Below are 26433 nucleotides of genomic sequence, written 5' to 3' on the forward strand. Positions count from 1 at the left end.
GTATCACGATCTAGTGTAGAGGCTGAATATAGAGTAATGGCTCACACTGCTTGTGAGATGGTGTGGCTACGAAAGTTTATGACAGAGTTTGGTTTTGTTCAGCCTGGACCCATACCAATGCATTGTGGCAACCAGTCTGTCATTTATATTGCACAGAATCCTGTGTTTCATGAGAGGACAAAACATATTGAAGTTGACTGCAATTTTGTCAGAGATGCTTGGGAGAAGAAGATAGTATCTCCCATATTCACTCCATCCTCACAGCAACTTGCTGATATTCTTACCAAGGCTACTTCTTCAAAGGTGTTCTATACTATATGTGACAAGATGGACATGGTAGATATCTATGCTTCAGTTTGAGGGGGAGTGTTAAATTAAGTATTGGGTATTGGGTTAATAAGTTGTTACCCGTTAACTTTAACCCTATTTGTATGGCTATATATATCTCTCTTATTATCTCAATAAACAAGAAATCTAGGGTTTGCTCTCTATTTTTCTCTTTCTACAGGCTAAATTGTCGATAACTTCTGTTAGAGTACCAATTCGTCCGCTAAAGATGCGTTGATTTTTTCCGTCCAAATGAACCGGATTATGGCCATAACTTGTAGAATTACAATAGAAGCTGAAAGAGAGAGACTGGGAAAGGAGGAAAGAGAATGAGGGGAAGAAAAATGAAAATTCCTACAAGAAAAAATTATAGAAAACTGAAACATGTAGAAGGCAGCAAGGACAATAGGAAGCAGAAAAAAAGGAAAAAGCCAAGCTAGTAACTGTGATTCTCAAACCGAAGCAAGAGATAAATAGCTGAAACCATGTTGTTCTATCAAATGCTCTAAGCCATTACTGAATTTACTGCTCTCTTCTTCGCCACATCAAAATTTACATACTAATCTTTTGCTGACAATATACTTTGTTAACCAAAGATGTTGCTATATTTGGATGTCTTTAACTGATTTTATGCTAATAAATGCTCTTTGCTGCCAAATCATGCAGAAACTTTGTTTAGTCGGAGCCCTGAACATGCTTTCAGCGTGTACTCTGTATTGAAGTTTATAATACTTTACGGAAGTGTTGCTTGTGCTAAAAGTACTGTATAGGAGAATTAGAAGAAATCACTATGTGATAAATTTTGAAATTTCCCGTTGAAAGGAGTTGAACTGCAAGCGTATTTACAGTATCATATCTGTTTAAGCTCCTTGATTCGAATGAAATAGGAACTCTCTTACTTTTGAGATATTTTGTTTTTTAACTACAACTCTTTGCAATAACACTCAATCAATATTTGCTATTTATAGTTTACTCAAGATAAGAAAGAACTATATTATACCATCAAAATGGAGATAAAAATTGCATAATGCTCCTAACCATACAGAATAAGCGCCTCTTCCTAATAGGGAATTTGGTCTCTCAAAATCGAGCGCATGATACAAATTTGAGAATTATTTGAGATAGATATGAATGATGGATATAATCCGTTATACATAAAACTTTTATAGGCTTAGCCCATGGCATATTTCTGGGTCCAGCTGCGAGCAGTGGACTCGTATCTATATCGATCGTTCTTGCACATGTGAGCAATTTCAGGGACCAATGGATCATCAGGGTTTGGATCAGTGAGCAAAGAGCATATAGATAATAGAACCTGTTTATATCAAAGAGTGAGAAATTTCATAATATCTTGCATATCTGAGTGAATCCTGATCCAAAATCCATAAGAGATTTGGTTTTTGTTTATACTATAACTAGTAATTGGTTGTACCTTTGATATGGTTAGGGCTGGACTCCATTGATCCTTGAGGATATCTAGACATATGTTGCCATTGCTGTTAATATTTGGATGGAAGACCTTTGTCTTGAAAGCTACCTGTTGAAATCAAATTACCGCCATAAAGAGATAACAGTGTCATCATCATCACCTCATCATCAATAATAATAAAGTCTTATCCCAAGCTTTTCGAGTCACCTTTATGAATCATATTTTTTCACTCAATTATGTATGTTATTTCTTTTATTAAGTAAATCATTATCATATGCACCTGAGCTTTCGAAGGTTTGAATACTGAGTAATTCATCGGTGATTAAATGATCATTTAGACCATGTAAATTCACTTTATGTTGATAAATATGTTATGCAATCTTTATCATCAACATAGTGAGTTTTCATAGTATGAGATGAATAATTATTTACCTTGGGGGGTTTGAAGGGATAATCTGGCGGGAAATGTATGGTAACTACAAAAACACCACCAGAGTAGGGACTGTCGCTAGGGCCCATGATTGTGGCTTGCCAATGAAAAATGTCATTTGCAACTGGACCTTTAAAAAAAACACAACCACAAAAGATCAAGATTGATGCTCATATTAAACCTTTAGAGCAACTGAATAAGGAGATAGTATTACTAAAACTAGTTGTGTTACCTGCACTGCATGAAGTTGGTGGGTCTCTCTGTAGATCTTTGAGCTCCTTAATAATTCTTCTAGAAGCCATTCTACCAAATTAAGTCTTTTTGAGTTGAGAAATATCACTAGAGTGTTATATATACATGTAAGAGAGAGGTAAGGGTCACATTAATCTGTGGGGATTAGATTCTCAAAGTGGTGATAATGAGACTGGTATCTGATTCTAGTTAGAATGGAGACAGGAGAAAACGAGTGGAGAGTAATGATTGGACAGTCCCTAAGAGCCAAATGAATAACTCAATGAAGAATTTGTTTTTTCTATATGAACTCCTCTTTTTTTGGGTCTCTATTCCATTGGCCAAATCTAGCTCCTCAAGGAACCATTTCCTTCTTGGGCAAGCAATTGGCGTGGGTTGTCAGCAATCTTTGTAAAAACCGCGACGAAGTTCAGGAGAAAATGCAGGAGAATAATCTGCAGGTTTCACAGTCGACCGCGCATGGCACGGCGGTCGACCGCAAACGTGCACGAAATAGGAGTATGCCTCTGGACTTTTGACGGTCGACCGCGATTTGGGGTTCGACGGTCAACCACGTAGCGGATATTGGGCTATTTTGTTTCCTGCTCCGTTTCTGATTGGGTTTTGATATATATTAGAAACACTCATTTCTAAGGTTAAGAGAGGAGAGTTTTAACAGAGATTTGAGATTGTACTGAGCATTGTGAGAAGGAAATATTATGAGCAAGAAGAGAGCTTTGGTTTAGGGTTTATTTGAGTGATTGTGTGAGATTGTAACCTTTTGTACTCTCCTTGATTTAGTGGAATCTCCTCATCCTCTCCCGTGGATGTAGGCAAATTACCGAACCACGTATATCTCTGTGTTTGGTTTGATTTATCGTATTTTTAATTGGATTGTGCTCGTGTTTGGTTTGGTTATCTTCTCCCGTGACTCGCGGACTCGTTTGGTGTGCGAGCACGCTTCCGTAAAGGCGCACAATAATTGGTATCAGAGCTCAGATTTTAGATCTAGGGTTTTGGCATTAGGTGGAGGAAGATTCATCGAGGAAGCTTGGTTCTTGGAGTTCTAGGTTTCGGTGGAGATAGTGTTTGGGGTTACCGTTGAAGATTTCGCTTTCCTCGTGTGTTTAGAAGATCTATTTTGGAATTTGTTCTAGGGTTCAGTTGGGTAACTTCTAAATTCTATCAAGTTTAAATTTTTCTCTACAATTTGGAGTTTGTGAGTATGGGTGAAGACGTTGGTGAAAGCAGCAAGATAACGGGTACAGTTCAAGTGGGTTTTCAGAATACTAAAATTAGTGTGGTTAAATATGACGGCAATATCAATTTTGGTTTGTGGAGCGACGTACAGGATGCGGTCAATGCTCAGAATTTAGAGGAGACCATCATAGTCCATGAGAGGCCACCAAAATATGAAGAGGCGGTATGAAAAAAGATGAATAGGAACGCTTGTGGGGTGATCAGATCCTATTTAGAACAGGAGCTAAAATATGATGTGATTGGGGTAACGTCTGCAATAAAGATGTGGAAAATTCTCAATAACAAGTACCTAACGAAGAGTGTTGAGAAAAGATTGCATTTGCTGCATAGGTTATTCAGATTTCAGATGTCCAGAGGTATCTTACTAGCAGTTCATATGAACAACTACACTAAGTTATTGTCAGACTTGGCGAATGTTGATGAGAAAATATCGGATGAGTACAAGGCGATTATTTTATTGGGCTCCTTACCGGACGAGGAGTATGATACATTTATGCTTACTTTGTTGAATGGAAGATCTTCTATCAGCTATAGTAAAGTAACTAACGCTTTGATGAACTATGATTTGAGGAGGAATGACAAGGAGACTTCCCGCGCTAGTATTTTAAGAGAGGCCTTATCGATGAGAGGTAAAAGCCCATATCCGAGAGGTGGCAATAGCGGCAGGTCAAAGTCGAGAGGCCATCACCAGTTAGCAAAGAACCAATGTGCATTCCACAAGGAGCATGGAAATTAGAAGAGAGACTATCCAAAGCTTAAGGAGAAGGAGAATAAAAAGGGCTAGAAGGCCAATGAGGTGAATGTTGCGAGATGCGATGATTCAGATGATTCGAGCTTTTCTCTACTGATTACTCCGGAGGTGAACCATTTAGATTCATCAGATTGGATGCTTGATTCTAGCACTACTTATTATATTACTTCTAGGCGAGATTGGTTTGCATCATTTGAGAGACTCGATGAGGGTGTTGTTGTCATGGAAAATGATCAATCCTGTGGCATTTGTGGTATAGGTACCGTGAGGATTCGGATACACGATGGAGTAGTCCGTGAATTGAAGGAGGTGAGATTTGTTCCTCAGCTGAAGAAAAATCTTATCTTAGTTGGCTCTTTGGAGGCGAAGGGATTCAAGGTGACCTTTGAGGATGTTGTAGCAAATGTTACTAAAGGATATTTGGTGGTGATGAAGGAAAACCGTAGTTAGAACTTATATTATCTGAAGGGGAGCATCGAGATTGGCCTGGTAGCTTTAGCTATTTTAGAGGTGGACATGAGCAGACGTTGGCACTACAGGTTGGGAAACACAGGAGAGAAGTCACTGTAGGCACTGTGCAAGCAGGGACTATTGAAGGGAGCTAAGAGTGGAAAGGTTAAGTTTTGTGAGCACTGTGTACTTAGAAAGAAGACGAATGTGAAGTTTGGAACTGTCATTCATAGGATGAGGGGCATCCTGAATTACGTGCACACAGATGTTTGGGGTCCCACCAAGACTGCATCACTTGGTGGTCGATATTTATTTGTCACATTCGTTAATGACTATTCTAGGCATTGTTGGGTGTACACCATGGCAAAGAAGAGTGAATTCCTAGATATATTTGTGGAGTGAAAGAAGAGGTTAGAACTACAGACTGGGAGAAAGATCAAGACGTTACGATCCGACAATGGTGGTAAGTACACATCAGACCCCTTTCAGCAACTATGTCAAGACGAGTGCATAGAGAGACGCTTCACAGTTAGTCATACACCGTAATAGAATGGGGTAGCAGAGAGGTTGAATCGGTCTTTGCTGGAGAAGATTCGATGTTTGTTGGCGCATAGTGGTTTGGAGAAGATCTTTTGGGCTGAGGCACTTTCATATGCGAGCCACCTCATTAACTAGCTGACTTCATCTGTGATTGAGGGGAAGACCCCTATAAAGATGTGGTCGAGAGAGCCAGCACACGACTATGACCAGCTCAAGGTATTTGGGTGACCTGCATACTATCATGTTTATAGGATCCAAGCGTGGTGTCAAGTGATACAAGCTATGAGATCCAGTTGATAGGAAGATTGTGCTAAGTAGAGACGTCACGTTCGATGAGGTTTCTATCTTGAAGCTTCCCAGCTCTCATCAGGTGGAGAGTGTTTGCGTCAAAAGTTGACTTTATCATGAATTCATTATATCTTCGGTCGATTACAATAAATTCAAAAAAGAAATAGCCTTTTTATAAGACTCCTTTTACACAACAAAAGGAAAAATTACAACTCTTGAGAAACAAACACAGGATCATTGTTTGGATCGCTGCTTGCGTGGGATCTTTGCCTGTGCCGGGAGCGCTTTGACTCGTGGACCACCAAATCACAGATTCTGATTGAATCGTGAGGGGTTTAATGATTCTTCCTTCGTTTATCGAAGTGAGAATTTGAAACGATATCTTATCAAAGTAAGATAGTCGTTCTTCTTGAAATCAAGTCAAAGCTCAAATCTCAAGGGATTGCCGGAAGCTCAAGAACTCTGCGTTCCCCATGTTCTTTGACAGTTAATGGCCACGTGTCGGCGGTTTATAAAATAGTTTCTGAGCCTTTGATAACTGTCTCGCGTGCGAGACAGCAAACGCTGTCTCGCATTTCAAGACAACAAACACTGTCTCGCGTGCGAGACAGCAAAGTCTGTCTCGCGTGCGAGACAACAAAGTCTGTCTCGCGTGCGAGACGGTCTATGTCCTTTTTTCTGACTTTTTGGATGAATTCCTTCTTGAGCTGTATTTGGATATCTTTCGGCATTTTTTAACGCCTACAGAGAGCGACCCGACGGAGGAAATATCACAGGTGGTGGAGATCGATGTAGCTCCACATTATTCAGATAGTACAGTATCCATTAGGGTGCCGACTGAGGTGACGTCAAGCAAGCATGATGGTGATTTGGGGGATACAGGTATAGACGTGCAGGATCTGGAACCGACGGCTCAGGTTTAGAATTCTATTGCGGTTCGGAGACAGAGGAGAGACATACGGATGCCAGCACGGTATACAGACACAGTAGTTATATATGCACTTCCGATGGAGAGTATCGATGAGTTTGTGCCTACTACATTCAGAGAGGCCGAGCAGAGTTTGGAGGCTAATTCGTGGTAGGTAGCTATGTAGGAGGAGATGGAGTCTCTTCATGAGAACGATACATGGGAGCTTATTGAGCTTCCAAAGGGGCGGAAGGCGATTGGTTGCGAGTGGGTATACACGAAAAAGGAGGGCATTGAAGGCACTCCAGTGAGGTTCAAGGCTAGGTTGGTTACGAAGGGCTAGCACAGGAGAAAGGTACTGATTATAATGAGGTTTTCTCTCTGGTGGTAAAGTATTTTTCAATTCGGATTTTGCTAGCTTTGGTGACACAGTATAGTTTGGAGTTAGATCAATTGGATGTGAAGATGACGTTTTTTCATTGTGATCTTGATGAAGAAATATATATAACTCAGCCATTGGGATTCCGAGCTGCAGGGAAGGATAAGTTGGTTTGCAGGTTAAAGAAATCGATATATAGTTTGAAGCAGTCTCCTCGATAGTGGTATAGGCGATTCGATGGATTAATGATCGATCATTCAGACACTCGTAGCCAGTTTGATCCTTATGTGTATTTTCGCAAGTTTAAATGAGGTGCGTACATTTATTTGTTGCTTTATGTTGATGACATGTTAGTTGCCTCTATTTCTAGGTCTGATATAGATAAGTTGAAGATTCAGCTTTCAAATGAGTTTGAGATGAAGGATTTAGGTGAGGCTAAGCGCATTTTAGAGATGGAGATCGGCAGAGACAAAGAGAAGGGCATAATTCGTTTGACAGATGTGACTTATTTGAAGAAAGTTCTACAACGGTTTAATATTAGCATGGATACGAAGCCAGTTAGTGTACCTTTGGGAGCCCATTTGAAACTTTCAGCTGACCTTTTATCAAAGACAATTGAAGATAGAGAGTTGATGTCGAAGACTCCATATGCGAGCGTAGTTAGGAGGTTGATGTACGCGATGGTATGTACGAGGTCAGATTTGTCACAGGCGATGAGCATGATTTCTAGATACATACACGATCCAGGAGTGGGTCATTGGAACGCCGTGAGATGGATTTTGAGGTACAATCGAGATACGCTCAATGTTGGTTTGATTTTTGAGCGGGACACTATAGGTGGGCAGTTGTGCATTGTCTATGTTGATTCATATTATGCCTGAGATTTAGATAAGCGCCGATCTACGACGGGGTATGTGTTCACTTTGATCCGTGCGCCGGTGTGCTAGAGATGCACCTTACAGTCAATGGTGACTTTGTCTACAACGAAGGCAGAATATATGACAATTATGGAGGCTTTGAAGGAGTCTATTTGACTTTGGGGACTTTTGGAGGAACTTGGTACATCGTAAAGGTCAATCACTATTCATTGTGATAGCATGAGTGCTATTTATTTCGTGAAGAACCAGGTTTTTTATACGCGGACGAAGCACATTGACGTTCGTTATCACTTCGTTCGGGATGTTCTTGAAGATGACGGTGTGGAGATTATGAAGGTTCACACGAAGGATAATCTGGCGGTTATGCTCACTAAGGTGGTTCCAAGCAACAAGTTTGATCACTGTCAGAACTTGTTGCACATTTGTGTTTGTTGAGACCGTTGACAGCCATTTGGATGAACTACGGGCGGCTTGATCCCTTAGGAGAGGGGGCACGTAGGCAGTTAATTTGATGCAGCCGATTTGATGTGATGATATCGATATTTGGAGATTATTTGCATTCTCATTTGGGTTCCCGACTTGTTGTGGATTGAGTCTATTATCGTGGGTTTATTCCACTTCGTATTGGACGTAACAAGTGTGATATTTTGGTTGGTATTGGTGTCGACTTAGTTTTGGAAAAACGTTCGCCGAGGTGGAGAATTGTAAAAACGACGACGAAGTTCAGGAGAAAATGTAGGAGAACAATCTGTAGGTTTCACGGCCGACCACGTATGGCACGGCAGTTGACCGCAAGCATGCACGAAATAGGAGTATGACTCTGGACTTTTGACGGTCGACCGTGATTTGGGGTTCGGCGGTCGAACGCGTAGCGAATATTGGGTTGTTTTGTTTCCTGCTCCATTTCTGATTGGGTTTTGATATATATTAGAAACACTCGTTTCTAGGGTTAAGAGAGGAGAGTTTTAACAGAGATTTGAGATTGTACTTAGCATTGTGAGAGGGAGATATTGTGAGCAAGAAGAGAGCTTTGGTTTAGGGTTTATTTGAGTGATTTTGTGAGATTGTAACCATTTGTATTCTCCTTGATTTAGTGGAATCTCCTCATCCTCTCCCCGTGGACGTAGGCAAATTGCCGAACCACGTATATCTCTGTGTTTGGTTTGATTTATCGTATTTTGGATTGGATTGTGCTCATGTTTGTTTTGGTTATCTTCTCATGTGACTCGCGAACTCGTTTGGTGTGCGAGCACGCTTCCGCAAAGGCGCACAATAATCTTTTCGTACCGGGTTTAGTTTTTTAACATTTACATGTACATTTTGTCATGGAGTTTTTCTAATTATTTCTTTGTACTTAACCTGAAATACCAAAGGTGAGATCAGCAAGACCGCTCCCAATTGGTCACCTCGGCATCGCTTTCAAGTTTTTATTTTCCTAGTTCATAGTTGAAACCAGTTGAGTAAAGTTTTGTAAATTTTTTGCGTTAGATTCTGCTGTAGGATGTAACACAACTGAAACTAAGAACACTACTCTCCTAAAAAAAAAACAAATCCCGACTTCGCAATATAAGCTCACGGCAGACAAGGAGCTCAAAATTTTCGAATTCACTACAAGAAAAGTTGCAAGTTGCGATGCGAATCTCTCCACACAAGCGTTCGTGTGATTGGAATTGTAATATGTTGAAAGAGACGACGCTAAAAAGCAAGTATCACAAGTACCCGACACCTATTCGTGCTGTGAGATGGAAGTTCGAATAAAAAACTATAAAAAAATAATGAACGACACTTGCGACACAATATTTGTTGTTGAGCTTTAAAACCTTTGAGGAAATAATTATATACACAAGTTCACAATGATGGCACGATCTTAATTAAACCATGGCCAGCAAAAGTCAGAGCAAGCCTCATGTTGAAAATTTTCACTTCCTCCTTTTGTCTAAAAAAGTTAATTTACATTTTCACCCAAGCGTGACATCAGTCAAGGAGTCCAGCAGCTTATATCAAATGTATTCCATCTCCCCAGTTCATCCAAAACGCCCTCAAATTGCAAACCCTAACCTCATCAAGCTCCTCGTCTTCTTCCTCTTCTCCTCTTTAATCTCAGCTTCCTCTTTCATCGCTGTCAATAGGAAGAAGATTAGAGTTTTCTAAATCCTTTTCACACTCTTCCTATTAATACTGCATTGGCTAATCCAGGTTCATGCAAGGTGTTTGATTTTGAGTCTGAATGAAGAAGGAGAGGGCTTAAAAATGGGGGAAAGGGGAAGGAGAGAGGAATCAGAAGGAGAATAAGGGTTTGGATTTTTTTATTAGGGTTTTGATATATTAATGGAGGGAGAAGAGAGGAAGAGGGTGGTTATGGACAATGAGAAAGAGGAAGAGCGCTTTGGGATTTTTGGAAAAACAACAATCAAACTTGTATGTTGTTATGGAACTGATTTAATTTATGCATCCTAGTGGCAAATTAGTCCCACATCGTTCAGCTAAAAGATAATTATGTGAATCATATTGTTGTGAGTCAAGTCCAAGATAAAACCCACATAAGATTTACATAAATTAAAATTCTATCTAGAAGATGATTTGGACGATCTATTTATAATAAGAATAGATTTGGAGAATTCTATTTATGAGAATCCTGAAATTAATCGTGAACAGTAACCCGAGAGGGAAAAAAAAAAGTAGAGAAAATTTCAGATTCCGGATAACTCCGTTGTCTTTTCAGATTCTAGATAGCTCAGTTGTACGATTGCAGTGATTCAAAATCCGTTGTCTTCAGAACGACGATGTCGTCGAGGGTACGATGTTGGTTTCTCCGCGGGTGTTGGAGATTTTTGGTGAGACAGATTTTAGGGTTTTTGTTCCCTAAATGTAACACTGTATTTTTCTCTTGTGATTTCATCCTCAAGTCCAGGTGTAACTTAGATGGGTTGTACTCTTGATTCATAGTGAAATTCTTCTCTCTTGATTACCCCGTGGACGTAGGCACGATTTGCCGAATCACGTTAAAACTTGGTATTTGTTTGATTGTGGTATTTTCATTGGTGTCGTTATTTGTTTAGTGTTTAATTCCGCAGATTAATCTCCTTAAAATCCCTAACAAGTGGTATTAGAGCCCTGGTTCGAGGCGTGCTTTAGGATGGAAAATATGGAGAGTTTCGGCACAATGATGAAATTGGATGATTCTAATTGGCAAGTATAGAAGTCCAAGATGAAAGATATTATGTATTGTAAATATTTACCTAACCCTATTGAGGGAGATAAAGCCAAGCCAGAAAAGATGACTTATAAAGAATAAGAGAAACAACACAGGAAGGCAATCAGTGATATTCGGATGTGGATCGACGTTAGTGAGTTTTATCATGTATCGGGTGAGACTAATGTGAAGTCTCTTTGGAAGAAACTTGAGAATCTCTGCGAGCAGAAGACCGTGGGAAACAAAGCGTTTATTATGAGGTGGTTAGTGAACTTGAAATTCAAAGAAGGAAGCAACATAGAAGGACACTTAAATGAGTTCAAGAGTTTGATTAATCAGTTAGCTACCATAAAGATGACTACCGATGATGAGCTACAAGTATTATTTCTATTGGGTTCTTTGCCAGACAGTTAGGAGACACTGCTTGTGACAGTCAGCAATGTAGCTCCTGATGGAGTGTTATCGATGAGTATGGTTACTAGTAGTTTATATAATAAGGAGACTCGGAGGAAGTCTACCAGTACAGATAACTCACAGGCACTTGTCACGGAGAATAGAGTCAGGAGCAGGTACAGGGACCAGTCCAGAGGTCGTGGCACATTCAAGGGCAGATCAAAGTCTAAAGATGATGTTATTTTTATTATGGGAAGCCATGTCATATCAAGAAGAATTGTTGGGCATTGAAGAAAGAGAAAGCTAGGAACAAAGATGAAAAGAAAGATGAGAAGAAGAAAGCTGACAGTGACACTACAACTATTTTGTCTGATACTGATGTTATTCTCATTTGTAGGGAAGAAGACTGTATGCATGTTACATGTCAGAATTCCGAGTGGATAGTGGATACGCGAGCTACATGTCATGCTACCTCCAATCAAGACCTTTTCACGTCATATAAAGTAGGTGACTTTGACAATGTAAAGATGGGCAATACCAGCTACTCGAAGATTGTGGGACTTGGTTATATACACTTGCAAACAGATACCGGATGCACATTGATCTTAAAAAATGTGCGGCATGTTCTCAATTTGTGGCTAAATTTGATTTTGGGTCTTACTTTGGACCGAATGTGATATGAATGTCAATTTGGTGGAGGAAAATGTAAAATCACAAAAGGCTCTCTTGTGGTGGTTAGAGGAAGTATATGTTATAATTTATATAAGACTCAAGCAAAGGCTTCATATGATTCTTTGAGTGTTGCTCAAGATGGTGACACTCAATTTGTGGCATAGGAGGCTCAGACACATGAGCGAGAAGGGGTTGCAGATATTAGCAAAGAAATCTCTCATTCTCTTTGCCAAAGGTTCGTCACTCATCCCTTGTGATTATTATTTGTTTGGCAAACAACATAGAGTTTTTTTAGTAAGTCTTCTAAAAGAAAAGATAATATCCTGGATTTGATTTATTCTTATGTTTGTAGTCCTATCAAGGTGGAGTCTTTGGGTGACAATAAGTATTTTATCATATTTATTGATGATGCATCGCGGAAAATGTGGGTTTTCTTATTAAGGACAAAGGACCAGTTATTTTCAGTCTTCCAACAGTTTCATGCCATGGTGGAGAGGCAGACAAGAAAGAAGTTGAAGTGTTTGCGTACCGATAATGGAGGAGAGTACACTTCCATTAAGTTTAGAGATTATTATTCCAAGCATGGTATTCGGCATCAGAGGACAGAGCCCGACACACCGCAGCATAATAGAGTTGCAAAGAAGTACAACAGGACCATTGTGGAGAAAGTCAGATACAAGTTGAAGATGGCGAAGTTACCTAAGAGCTTCTGGTCTGAAGCTATTCGCACAATATGCTACATAATCAATAGGTCTCCTTCAGTTCCTTTGGGTTTTGATATTCTAGAGAGAGCTTGGTTCGGAAAAGATGTTTCCTATTCTCACATGAAGGTGTTTGGTTGCAAGGTGTTTGCACATATTTTGAAGGAAAAGAGACAGAAGTTTGATGATAAAGTGGTTCCTTACATCTTCCTTGGTTATGGAAAAGATGATTTCGGTTACAAACTATGGGATTCAGAAAAGAGACAAATTATCAGAAGAGCAGATGTGATTTCTCAGGAGGATCAGACTATTGCAGATCTCGGGAGAGCAGAGCAGTCAGAGAGTGTTGCTAGTGAGATTCTAGATATGACACACATTTCGTCTTCAGTACAGTTACACCCTACAGATATAGAGTAGGTGTATAATGAGGATGTTGATGATGACGATTAGATACCAGAGCAGGGAGACGATGATCAGGATCATGAGCAGGAGGCTCCTCAGTAAGGGAGCATCACCAACAACAGGAGTTTGCAGAGCCACAATTTAGGAGATCAGCTAGAGAGCATCAACCATCCACGAGATATCCTCTTTCGGAGTATTCTTTGCTGACAGAAGACGGGATCCTGAAAGCTTTCAAGAGACACATACTCATAAATACAAGGACAGATGGTTCCAGACTATGAAGAAAGATATAAAGTTTCTTGATAATAACGATACTTATGAGTTGGTGGACTTACTATCGAAGGACATAAAAGCTTTGAAGAACAAGTGGGTGTTCAAGTTAAAGAAGGATGGCTACAAAGAGATTCAGAAATACAAAGCCAGATTAGTTGTGAAAGGCTTTGGTCAGAAAAAGTGCATTGATTTTGATGGGATTTTTTCACCGGTTATGAAAATGACGTCCATTAGAGTTATCTTGAGGTTAGCAGCTAGTTTAGACTTCAAGATTCAGCAGTTTGATGTGAAGACTGCATTCATTCATGGTGATTTGGATGAGGAGATCTACATGGAGCAGCCGAAGGGTTTTAAAGTGAAGGGAAAAGAACACATGGTTTGTAGGTTGAAGAAGAGCCACTACGGTTTAAAGCGGACACCCAGGCAGTGGAACAGGAAATTTGATTCTTTCATGTTGAGTTATGGCTACCAGAGGACAGTAGCAGATTCGTGTGTATATTTCAGGAGAATTTTAGATTCTAGCTTCATTATCCTTTTGCTTTATGTGGATTATATGTTGATTGTTGGTCAGGATAGTCAGATAATCGGTGGGCTGAAGAAGGAGTTATTTAAATTTTTTGACATGAAGGATTTTGGCTCGGCACAGCGAATTCTTGGTATGGATATTTCTCCTGACAGAAAAGCCAGGAAGTTGTGGTTATCATAGGAAAAATATGTTGAACGGCTACTTGATAGATTCAACAAAAAGATGCCAAGTCAATCAGTACTCCTCTTGCAGATCATTTGAATCTTAGCAAAAAGTTTTGTCCGACTACCGATGAGGAAAAGAGTGAGATGAAAAATATTCCTTACTCTTCAGCTGTAGGAAGTTTGATGTTTGTCATGGTTTGCATCCGGCCAAATATAGCTCATGTAGTTGACGTTGTGAGCATGTTTCTTTCTAATCCAAAGAAAGTTCGTTGGGAATATGTAAAGTGGAGCTTAAAATATTTGAAAGGCAGTTCCAAATTGTGTTTGAGTTTTGGAGCTTCGAAGGCAGTATTATATGGTTTGCAGATGCAGATATGGCAATTGATCTCGATCACATGAAGTCTATCTCAGGTTGGTTGTTCACTTTTGTAGGGGGATCAGTATCTTAGTAGTCCAAGTTGCAGAAGTCTGTTGCTTTTTCTACAGCAGAGGCGGAATATATTACAGTTGCAAAAGCCGATAAGGAGATGATTTGGTTGAGAAGATTTCTGCAGGAGTTAGGCTTGCAACAGAACAATTATCAAATCTTCATTGATAGTCAAAGTGATCTTGATTTGAGCAAGAATTCCACATTCTACTCCAGGACTAAACACATTGATGTAGGATATCATTGGCTTAGAGAAGCCATTGAGAAAGTGGAACTGAAGCTGCAGAAGTCTCACACGGATAAAAATCCAACAGATTTTTTAACGAAGATCGTTTCCAGAGAAAAGACCGAGTTGTGTTGACGATTGGCTAGCATGAACTCCCGTTGATGAGTTACAGATTGGCATACCCCTCGTTGGGCTGTAAGGGGAGATTATTGTGGGTCCGCCCAAGATAAGGCCCACTTGAGGTCTACATGAATTAAAATTCTATTTAGAAGAGTATTTGAATGATCTATTTATAATAGGAATAGATTTAGAGAATTCTATTTATAAGAATCCTGAAATTAATTTCGGAGCTACAGTAACTGTGAACAGTAACCCGAAAAGGGGAAAAAAGAGAGAAAAAAGTTCAGATTTCGGATAGATCGGTTGTCCAATTGCAGTGATAGCCGTTGTCTTCAGAACGATGACGCCGTCGAGGGTACGGTCTTGGTTTCTCCGCGGATGTTAGAAATTTTTGGTGAGACGGGTTTTAGGGTTTTGGTGCCCTAAAGGTAACACTATATTTTTCTCTTGTGATTTAATCATCAAATTCAGGTGTAACTTGGAGGGGTTGTACTCTTAATTCATAGTGAAATATTTCTCTCCAGATTAACATGTGGACGTAGGCACGATTTGCCAAACTGCGTTAAATCTTAGTATTTATTTGATTGTGGTATTTTTATTGATTTCGTTATTCGTTTAATGTTTAATTCTGCAGATTTATCTCCTTAAAATCCTAACACATATTTGAACTATAAACTGATCCAGTCGAACAGAAGCAAAGTCACTGCGGGGCCTTAAGCCAAACTGAGTACGCTGGGTGATAAGAATAATTGCGCTTTGAATAAAAGTATGAGAATTCTTCCATGAGAATGGTAATAGGTATAAAGTTGGTTGGGCCTTCCATTCCAAGTGAATTAATGGGATCCAAATTTTGATTATTTCATTATTATGAGTGGAAAACTTTTTAAAATGAAATAAAAATAAGAATTGACACATATGTATCGCTACTTTCAATACATATGTGTTATGATTTTAGCGACACGTTGTTACATGTGTAGAAATATATTCTCCACACATGCTCTGTCCATACTTTTATCTTATGTCTCGCTCCATTTGTATGACACAAAAATGTACCACTAGGTGATAATAAACGTACCGCAGGATACAACTTGGCAGGGCCGGCTCTGTGGGAGTTCAACCGGTGCGCCGGCACAGGGCCCCCGAAATTTGGGGGCCCCAAATTTTTTTAATTTATATTTATATATAGAGAGAGAGCAAATATGTATCGTCCATTTCACAAACCCCTTAATCTCAACCGTCCAAATCAAAACCCCTCCTTCAAAAGAAACCAATCTTCACAAATCAGATGATTCAGATCTAGCCGCCGCCCCCTCCTCTCTGAGCTCTCTCCTCCAGACTCGTCAGCGTCGCCGTCGGACTGTCGGAGCTCCGAGCTCGCCGTCGCCGCCCTCGCTGGCCGCTCAGACTTCGGGAATCACAGTCGCCGCCCCCGCTAAGCTCGAATCGGAGCTCCGAGATCACCGTCTTGTTCATTTGATGCCTTTTGTTCAGTTGTTGTCGCACAGGGCCCCTAAAATCTCAGAACCGGCCCTGCAACTTGGACACAACTTTTGTCGTAATGATTACTGGGGGAAGCTTGAGATAGAATTTATTGAGTCTTTGCTAAAAGCAAAGCTACTACTAAAAAATCAAACCAAGCTAAGCCAAAAAAGAGAAGGAATAATAGTTTTATGTAAACAAAACAAGAATATTACAGGTAAAAGAATGGCAGAAAGGAAGTACCAAAGGCGGTATAAACTTTTTTTCTTGTCAACAGAAAGAAACATTTTTTTTTCTTTCCACATATTATATTTCCAAAAGATATAAAGTAAATAGAATAATGCTAGTGGCTTCAATTGAGAAGGAATATTTGAGAATGGACCTAAATCTAGCATCTTTGCATCTCAATCCAGCAAGACCTACAAAAGAACAAGAGAAATAAAGAAAGATTCTATCTTAAAGAGTTAAGGCTAATAATTTATTTTCCCTGAGGAATCAAAAATTAAATATAAATTTGTGTCATCAGAAGAGAGATACTCCCTCAACATTATTCCTCTTCTATTGTCGTTTTACTCTATATATTGTGAGTCCCTCTTTTTATCAGATGTGTTTCTTTTCATTGAAATAACAAGAATCCATCCCTCTATTAAAGACGATTCAATTGATGAGACTCATTTGCCAAAGTATTCGGAGATGTCAAATTGGCCACTATACAATAACACATCGTGAGGAAGTATATAATGCATCCGGTTTGCTACATTAATAGTGCACCCAAAAAAATATTTCTGTCAACACCTTCCACTAGTCCGCTGAAAGGGTCGTTGTTATTCCCCCCTATGAAGCACGGACACGCATAACATGAAGCCGTGTCGTGTCCTGTCGTGTCGTTCGACATGGCCATCCGACACCTATGTAGCACGGACACGGATCCGACACGGCCATCCGACACGCCGACACGAGGCAAATCCTAAAAAATACATAGGATACGTGTGTTCGACACGTGTGTCCGACACTCCTGTAAAATATTAAAAGCATACTAGCCTGTGTCCGTGCTTCATAGGGGGGAATAACAATATTTTACATATGTATCACGGCCTGTATCCTATGTATTTTACATATGTATCGCTTGGTACTTTCTCCATCGATCTATATACTTAGAAACCAATAAGGGTTTATTGAAAAGCAACTTATATGCATAGCAATTTCCCAAGTTAACACAACATCAAACTGAACAATAATCTACTAGCCTGTGTTACTGAAGATACACCAAAATGAAGATCTCGAACTGCTCTGAAAGATGTAAAGCTTTGAACACTACCACACATGCAAGACGTTCTGATAAGAATATGCAACACATGCTATACATTATGATGTCAAACTTTCCATAGATATTAAGTGTTCAACAATATAACAAACCGTATCAATGTAAACAAATCATATTCGAAATTAAATAGAGAATATAAGCATATGAATCCATGCAAGGAAAACACAATTTCCAAATGTGAACTACCCTTGACATCTTAGTGAAGAATAAGAAGTCATCTAAAGACTGTCCATATTGCCATAAAGTTACAAAAAGCACCAACCTCTCCCTAGTTCCCTATTTGGATTCAATTTCTTGGACTAGCTTTGAATTTAAGGAATGATGCTTGTTTGTTGCAGATAGCTAGGATGGTTGGTCAGTTCATAGATAAAGATAAAACTTACCGCAGCTAGGGAGAGGTTGTCTTATGATTGGTATTGGTAGAGGTCACAATGCCAAAAGGTGTTGCCAAATACTATCTAGATAACCCAAAGGGGAGGGTTTTGCAACAGCCTGTGATGTATGAATTTCATCCTAGCTGCTGCAATTCGTCTAAGAAATTGGGGCATGATACATTGTAGAAAGAGGAAAAATACTATGCAGTGGCTTCCTAAGAAGAAGTTGGATATGCCTACTAAGGTTTCTATTACCGAGTAAGTAAATAATGATATTGCAGGACTAAATGTGGATATATAAGATGCCAGTTCTGATTGAGAAGTCTCCTATTGTGGAGGGAATTCAATGGAAAGTTACAGCAACAGGAGTGGTCCTTCTAATAGTGGTAGAGGTAGTGTTCCTATTGGAGGGGGATCTAATTATAGTGGTGGTTGATGTTAATAATCAAACAGGTAATATAATGAGGGTGAGGTTGATTAGGGGCCGCTCATTTCTCCGAATATCTAGTTTTATGTTGAGTAGCTTCAGCTTGCACAAATAGCAACTTGCGACAGGACGGGGACTGGTTCCCCTATTGTTCCTCCGACGATCAAGTCAGTTGATGGATTTGAGTGAGAAAATGATGAACTGTGTGAGTTCTGAAGTGTAGTGCAATATAATTTGCAGATATTGCTTTGAAAATATAGCCCCCCCCTTCCTTTCTGTTGAGAATAGTACCTCTATTTATAGTGGTGGATAAAGTATAGAATGATAATCTCGACCGAGCACAGGATGGTGGCAAACGAGTATGGTCTGACAGCTACGTCAGCACCTACTTTACATCTGTCGACTGACGAGTAGATGAGTGATCACCTTAATATTTAATGTGAAGTGACTGGGGGCATGACGGTGGCAACATGGCTCAATGAGTTATGAAGACTATCGAAATTAGAGTCATGATGGCGCCTGTCAAGCATTAAATGTGACATCGATACGTTGTTAGCGGGGAGGCTCGAGTTTGAAGTCATCCTTTGGCTTGGCCGAGAAGTAACACCTTTTGAGTCGACCCGCGAGGCGTTGAATAACTAGTCGAGTGGGCTCGTAGCGAGTCATCTTCGATGAGAGAACTGACAAGTACCGCCCTTCGAGTCATCCTAAGGAGATGTCGACTCAACGAGCCGGGTAAGTCGGGATTCTTGGTCCTGGCTGTTGATTTGATTTGAACGGTACATGTAGGGGGACACATGTACGTTGCTAGTAAAGGGATATACTTTGGCAACTAAAAATACCATAACAATTGGCCCCTTTCGTTTGGAGTCAGCTTGGGTCGGGTTCGAGTGAAATAAGAGCGGCTTGTAGCTTTGTTCCGATTGAGAGAACAAGTGTTGACTGTTGTGAGTTGGTCGTGTTGTGACGACCCCAGTGTTGAGGGGTCAGGACGACTAGCTCGTTTTACACCTTTTGTTGGTAAGATATCAGGGTCTTTTTGTTAAGGAAGACCGGCAAGTTGAAGTGTGTAGGACTTAATGAAAACGCCTAGGTCTTTTCAGTAAAATGACAACCCCTAGGTCTTAATGAGGATGCCTAGGTCTTTTTGGCAAAATAACAACTCAGAGGTTAGGTGCCTAGGTCTTAATAAGGACGTTTAGGTCTTTTCAGCAAAATAATAACCCGGAGGTTGGGTGCATATATCTTAATGAGGATGCCTAGGTCTTTTCGGTAAAATGACAAACCGGAGGTTGGATGTCTAGGTCTTAATGAGGACACCTAGGTCTTTTTAGAAAAATAACAATCCGGAGGTTGGATGCCTAGGTCTTAATGAGGAAGCCTAGGTCTTTTTAGCAAAATAACAACCCGGAGGTTGGGTGCAAAGGTCTTAATAAGGATTCTTAGGTCTTTTCGACAAATTAACAATCTAGAGGTTGGGTGCCTAGGTCTTAATGAGGACGCTTAAGTCTTTTTAGCAAAATGATAACTCAGAGATTGGGTGCCTAGGTATTAATGAGGAGGTCTAGGTCTTTTCGCCCTGCTATGGTGGTCGAGTTGTAAATATAGGAGCCGACCGAATGGTAAGTGTGCCTTGGGTTTACCTTGCGAAGGCACCAAGGGTTTAGGATTCCTGCATAGATTTGGCACCATAAGAGTGTGACACAAGAGTTAGTTTCAAGAGGACTTCATTTGTAATGAATAAAACTTTGTACAGATTATTGAAAATTGATCATGTTGATGACCCTCTTATGGCTGGGCTCTAAGGGTTGGCTATCCTGGTGTAGTCGAGGATGAGGCGACCGCGAGTGGGATCTCTTGTCGGTCTTGGTTGGGGGAGCTTTCCTCCGGTCTCTTTGAGAGATAAACTTCTTTAGGTACCCTTTCTAGATCAAGTCCTCAATGTCCCTCTTTAGGATACGACAGACGTTGGTGAGGTGGTTGTGATCTCTATGGTAGCGGTAATACTACCTAGTGTCACAGTTCAGGGGATCCGACCTCATCTTGGGAGCATGCTCTTTGAGGTGCCCCTCCTTCTGGACCCTGGTGAAAGCTTCTGTGAGGGAGGTATTGAGGATTGTGAGAGCGGTCCTCGACGCTAGGTCCCTCTATCAGTCCCTCTTGTCGGACCGATTTGAGCGGGAGTTGACTCTCGGGGGGTCTCTCGGTCACTCCTACCTCACAAGGGGGCCTTTATCCAACTCTGGTGTCAGCGCCACCGTCGGTGCTAGTGTTGGTGTAGGTGGTGAAAGTGGTGCTGGTGCTGGTATGGCTGCTGTTGTTGAAGTTATGATTGTGGAGGTCTCTATGGCCCTGGCTACTGCCTTATAAGCTCGGACATTCTCCATGTCCATGTACCCATGAGCTTTGTCCATCAGCTGTTCATACTTGGTGACTGGGTTCTTGGCATGCAAGTCGGCTAACTTGTTTCTTTGCAAGCCGGTCACAAAGGCAGACATAGCAACCGCACTCCCTAGGTCATTAACCTCCAGCCTCTTCGTCTGGAACCTCTTGAAGTAGGTTCTCTACAGGCTCTTACCTCATCTGTCATTACCCTCCAGCCTCTTCGTCTGGAACCTCTTGAAGTAGGTTCTCTACAGGCTCTTACCTCATCTGGATCAAACACATGAGGGGCCAGCTTCTGCTTGGTGTCAGTTAGGAAGTGGTGGATGAACTTCCGACTGAGTTGCTAGAAGCTGCTAATGGACATCTTCTCGAGGGCATTCCACCAGAACTTGGTGCTCCTCGAAAGAGTGATGGTGAAACATCGGTAGATAACTACTTCTGATACTTGGAGCATGCTCATCACATCATAATAATTATAGACATGCTCGGAGGGGTCTCCCTCGCCCTTATACTTCTCCATGTGAGGCATCTTGAACTTCTCACATAGGGTGTTCATGAGGTCATCAGAAAGGGGGTGTACCCTCCGATGGCTTATACGATCGGTCTGTACACCTGACCATATCCAGAGCCCCCGTGGTAGCAGAGGGGACTGGAGAGGCACGGTGGTGAGGGAGAGTCTTAGAGATTGCTCCCCTAGTGCGGTTCCTAGGGTCACCAAGGCCAGGACTCTCGCCGGTGACTTCAGGATAAGAGAGGAGACATCGGCGGGGTTCCTCGGGGCGAGTCGATCGATGTGAAGGTGGGGTCGTGCACTCGATGCGATCGCTCAACTGTTTGGCAGCAGCATAAGGAGTCCGAGGCGAGACTACTTGTTGTGCTCTAGAAGGAGGATGAGTCTCCAATCGCTGGTCTTCAGAAGGTGAAGGGACGACAAAAGTAGCTTGCTACGGCTATGGAAGCGGGCTGAGGAGCTCTCTGGTGAAGGTTGCGGGTTGCTGTTGGAGGGATTGAGAGATCTGTTGAGTCGTTTCTTCAAGATGAGTTTGAGTAACATAGCTCTGGTGTGGTCTTTCAAGGTAAAATTGGTCAACCCTATACTCAGAAACGGACATACTTGCTTGAAAAAGAAAGAAGGCCCCACGATGGGCGTCAAACTATTAATGTTAATAATCAAACAGGTAATATAATCAGGGTGAGGTTGATTAGGGACTGCTCACTTATTTAAATATCTAGTTTGGAGTTGAGTAGCTTCAGACTGCACAAATAGCAACTTGTGACAGGATGGGGATTGGTTCCCATGTTGTTCCTCCGACGATCAAGTCAGTTCATAGACTTGAGTGAGAAAATGATGAACTGTATGAGTTTAGAAGTGTAGTGCAGTATAATTTGTAGATATTGTTTGGAAAAATAGCCCCCCTCATTTCAGTTGAGAATAGTACATCTATTTATAGTGGTGGAAAAAGGGTAGAATGGTAATCTCAGCCGAGCACATGATAGCGGCAAACGAGTATGGCCTGGCAACTGCGTCAGTACCTATATTATAGGTGTCGGCTGATGAGTGGAGGAGAGATCACCTCAGCACTTAATATGAAGTGATTGGTGTTAGGTCTCATGTTTATAAGCTTACTATCTAATCTAGTTTTGATAATTAACGAACAATTATCAGCAATGTTTGTCGAGTATTTATATTTGATTGTTAGGTATTCTGCACAAGTATCCTCAGTTAGAGGTTGGATGGATTGTGCCTTAACGATGACATTCAAATGAGGTTGACGGATACCAGAATGAAGCAATGATGAATTCAAAGTCAAATACAAGATCAAGCTTCATCCGCAACCAAGTTGAGCTACTATTGAAGACCTATAGTTTGGATATATTAGTTTAGGAATTTATACTTTGTGTGTTAATGCTTAAAGCTCAAATATTACACACATACACGTTGTGATTTTTATAGCTTTCAAGTTTAAATAAATACAAAACAAATATACTTGTTTGTATACATACATACACGTTTCATATTTATCATTATTTTTTTGAAAATAATGTGTTTAGCCACATAAATATGAAATTAATGAATACTAATTGTATACACTCATATTTATTTCATGTTTATATGTGCTTGATATGATTTCATTGATACCAAGATTTGAAATCATGTTTATTGTTTTAAAAGATTGCAAAATATATGTATTTTTTATAAAACATTGTGTTATTGATTTATGGACTAAATAATATTATTTTACATCTTTTATTTAGCCTCTAAATCCATACAATAGTTTTCAAAACTTTAAGTCAAAATATCAAAAACAAGTGTATTAACATTTTGTATTTTGACCTAGTTTGCAAAATGATGTGTTTTCACAATTGGTAAGTACAATTTGAAAAAAAAAATTGTAACATATTTATTTTCATGTTTATAAATATTTTTCTAGGTTTTACATTTTTTAGGATTTATTTAATATTTTTAAAGAGGTTTTAAAGTTGATATTTACTATTCATATCAGTTCATATGCACGTTTTAAGTCGACTTGCTACAATACCAAGTCGACTTATAAAGTGTTGCGCAGATGGTGTTTTCAATCTGCTGAGTCGATACATAATATAACAAATTGATGTATACTATATAAGTCGACTCATACCTATCATAAGTCGACTTATAATATGGCCGTTGCACAGTAACGACTAATTTCCAGATTTTGTTATTTTTATCTTTTTATTTGGTTTTAGGGTTTGTTTTGTGAACCTATATATACCCCTTACCCTCAAACTACTGAACTCATCTAAGAAAAGTTTAAAACAAGTTTACAAGTGATTTAAGGGTGTTTAAGTTTGTTTTAGTTTGTTTTACAATTGTTTATGTGAAGAGGTTTTCACAAGAGGAAGAAGAGATTATTATTTCGTGTTTGAATTTCAATCTCTCATCTCTTTCACTCTTGTTTTCAAAGAAGTTTTCTCTAAACTTAATTTCTAGCTTTATATATATATTTTTTGTTGATTATCATTTTTATTAAGCTAGTTTCATATTGAGTTTAGTTTTGTTATAGCTCATTGATTACACACACCCACTTGAGCTTAAGTATTTCATAATAGTATATTAGTGGTTGTAACATTGAGAGTGAGCTTCATTGAGTTCTCATTCATTGTAGAGAACAAACACTTTGTTATTGTGTTTTAATTGTGAGATCACATTGTAATACATAAGGACACCGAGAGAAGTGTATGGTAAGAGACAGGATCATTTCCAAGAGGAGTGGTGTCGGTAGTAAAGCCTAGAGAGAGGTGATAAATACGAGCACTTGAGAAAGGAGGCACGGGCTAGGCCAACACTTAGAGGGTGTATTATGTAGTTATAAGTATGAGAGTTATAAGAGTTTTCGGTGAGCTAGAAAACCAATTGTGTGGATTATAAACGTTTTTGGTGAACGTTGAAAATCAGTTGTGATAGTGGAGATTCTCCTCGTGAATGAGGAGCAGAGACGTAGATCGAGGGCCATCGAACTCTGTGATCATATGTGTGTTTGAGTTTGACTTGGCGCATTATTCTTGTGCTCATTGCTTATCATCTCCATTGTCTAATAGTTTATATCATCCTTTATTTATTTGTTATCCTTACATAAATGTCATTGTATATCATACTTGCTAGGATATTGTTAATAAGCTTTGTTGATATCAGAGCAAAACTACATGAAGATCACTCTAATGAACCAAAAGACTCTTAAAACGTAAAATAAAAGTGACTAAGATAACAACTATAAAATCTCAGTGTTAAAGTACTCTTTGAAATGCCATTCTCATATCCCCAAACTCCAAGCTACAGGTAGAGTTGTCTAATTCTCATCTGAAAAAGATAAAAATAATTAGGGTGAGGTTACACTCAATGAGTAGATAATTTATCATTAGAGGATTTGACAAGTTTAGAAAATTATCACTACTAACTTTAAGTAAACTACTATTAAGAACGATAAAAGAAGCATACTCGATATTGTACAGAATAAGTTTTCATGTATTGCATAAGACAATAAGGAAATAAAATTTAAGAAAATAATACAAATTAAATACTTTTAAACTGTAAATATAAATCTACATTCATATTTGCAAAACTTCCTCAATATTCACACTAAAGCTATGAAAATTATAGCCCAGTAGTACGGAAATGAGTATCAAATCACTATAGGTCAACCTAAGAACATAATGTACCTAGCACTACCATATGTTGCCGAAGACCACTTCCCTTTTACCAAAAAGGCCACTTTAATATTGGTCAGTGCATTCAATATCATATGGTAGGCTTAAACGAAACACTTCACTCAATTGTGGACATCTAATAATTTTTTTAACATATAAAAACATATTCTTTTCACTCAAAATACCACTTGTAATTTCTACTTGTAGAAAAGCAATATAAATTCTTATACACCTTTGTAAACTTTTCTCATGTCTATGTCGTGAAAATAGGACATTTATGAATCTATCTAAAACAAATTGTTATTTTTTGATAAATAGAAACTCTTCAATAAATACATTTGAACAGTAAATTAAAAATATATTTGATGACTTATTTCAATAATTTCATACACTAAATAATATTTAACTAGTAAAATATAAATAGCTATCAATATTCAAATTCTTTTAACAATTACTATAAGTGACAAGAAATAACATGTCTAATCCAACAATTTCTCCACACAAAAATAAAATTATCATTTAAATAATATATAATAGACTAAAATAACTAATGGAAAGAAATCTACTCACCTTAAGAAATCTTCAACTCCTTTGAAGAATCATACTCTAAAAATCTACTCATTTACCAAATCTATAAGCATATAATATGTATAAGGACAAATTTTTAAAAGAACCCTTTTTTCAATTTTATATAGCAAAACCGACCACTCCTCAAAATAATAGGTAAAAACGACCCTTTTCTTCGGAGAAGGGTCGGATTTGCAGCAAATCAAATGCACGGGACTACCAGTCCCGTGCATTTGATGATTTTACACGCAAACCCTGACCCCACCCCCCTCACTGCACTCTGATCACACCTAATTCCCCACCCTCCCTCTTCCCTGCTGGACCCCACACCCACTACCTCTCCCTCTCCCTCATTTCACTCCTGACCTCACCTCATTCCACTCGTAACCTCCCCCTCTTCTCCTTCCTCCCCTTCCTCCGCCTCAAAGACCTCCACCTCTCCCTCTCCCTCCTCCTCTCCGACCTCATTCCACTCGTTAGCCCAGGAGGTTGAGGTAACACCTCCCCCATGCGATTCCATCTGAAAAATCTGAACAGCTCTTAGGTTTAGAAGAGAAGATCAAGAAACTTTTGGAACAAGTCGAAGCTCTTGGTGAAGCTGGAAAGGTTGATGAAGCGGAGGCCTTAATGAGGAAGGTGATATACATTCACTTATAATGTCTTCATATTATGATTCATTCAAGTTCTAAAATCCTAATTTGGGGGCAATTTTTTATCTGATAGGT

At 39.5% G+C, this 26433-nt stretch overlaps 1 protein-coding gene across 1 annotated transcript; it reads right to left on the bottom strand.

Moving 5' to 3' along the window:
- LOC109821811 (ubiquitin-conjugating enzyme E2 28-like) lies at positions 1329-2518 on the bottom strand. The gene is made up of 4 exons (XM_020387968.1): positions 2419-2518; positions 2189-2316; positions 1760-1864; positions 1329-1642 (listed from the first exon to the last, which is right to left on the bottom strand). Exons 1-4 carry the CDS (start codon positions 2486-2488, stop codon positions 1499-1501), a joined length of 447 nt encoding a protein of 148 aa, XP_020243557.1. The 5' UTR covers positions 2489-2518; the 3' UTR covers positions 1329-1498.

The sequence above is a fragment of the Asparagus officinalis genome, chromosome 1, assembly GCF_001876935.1.
Source record: "Asparagus officinalis chromosome 1, Aspof.V1, whole genome shotgun sequence".
NCBI lineage: Eukaryota > Viridiplantae > Streptophyta > Magnoliopsida > Asparagales > Asparagaceae > Asparagus > Asparagus officinalis.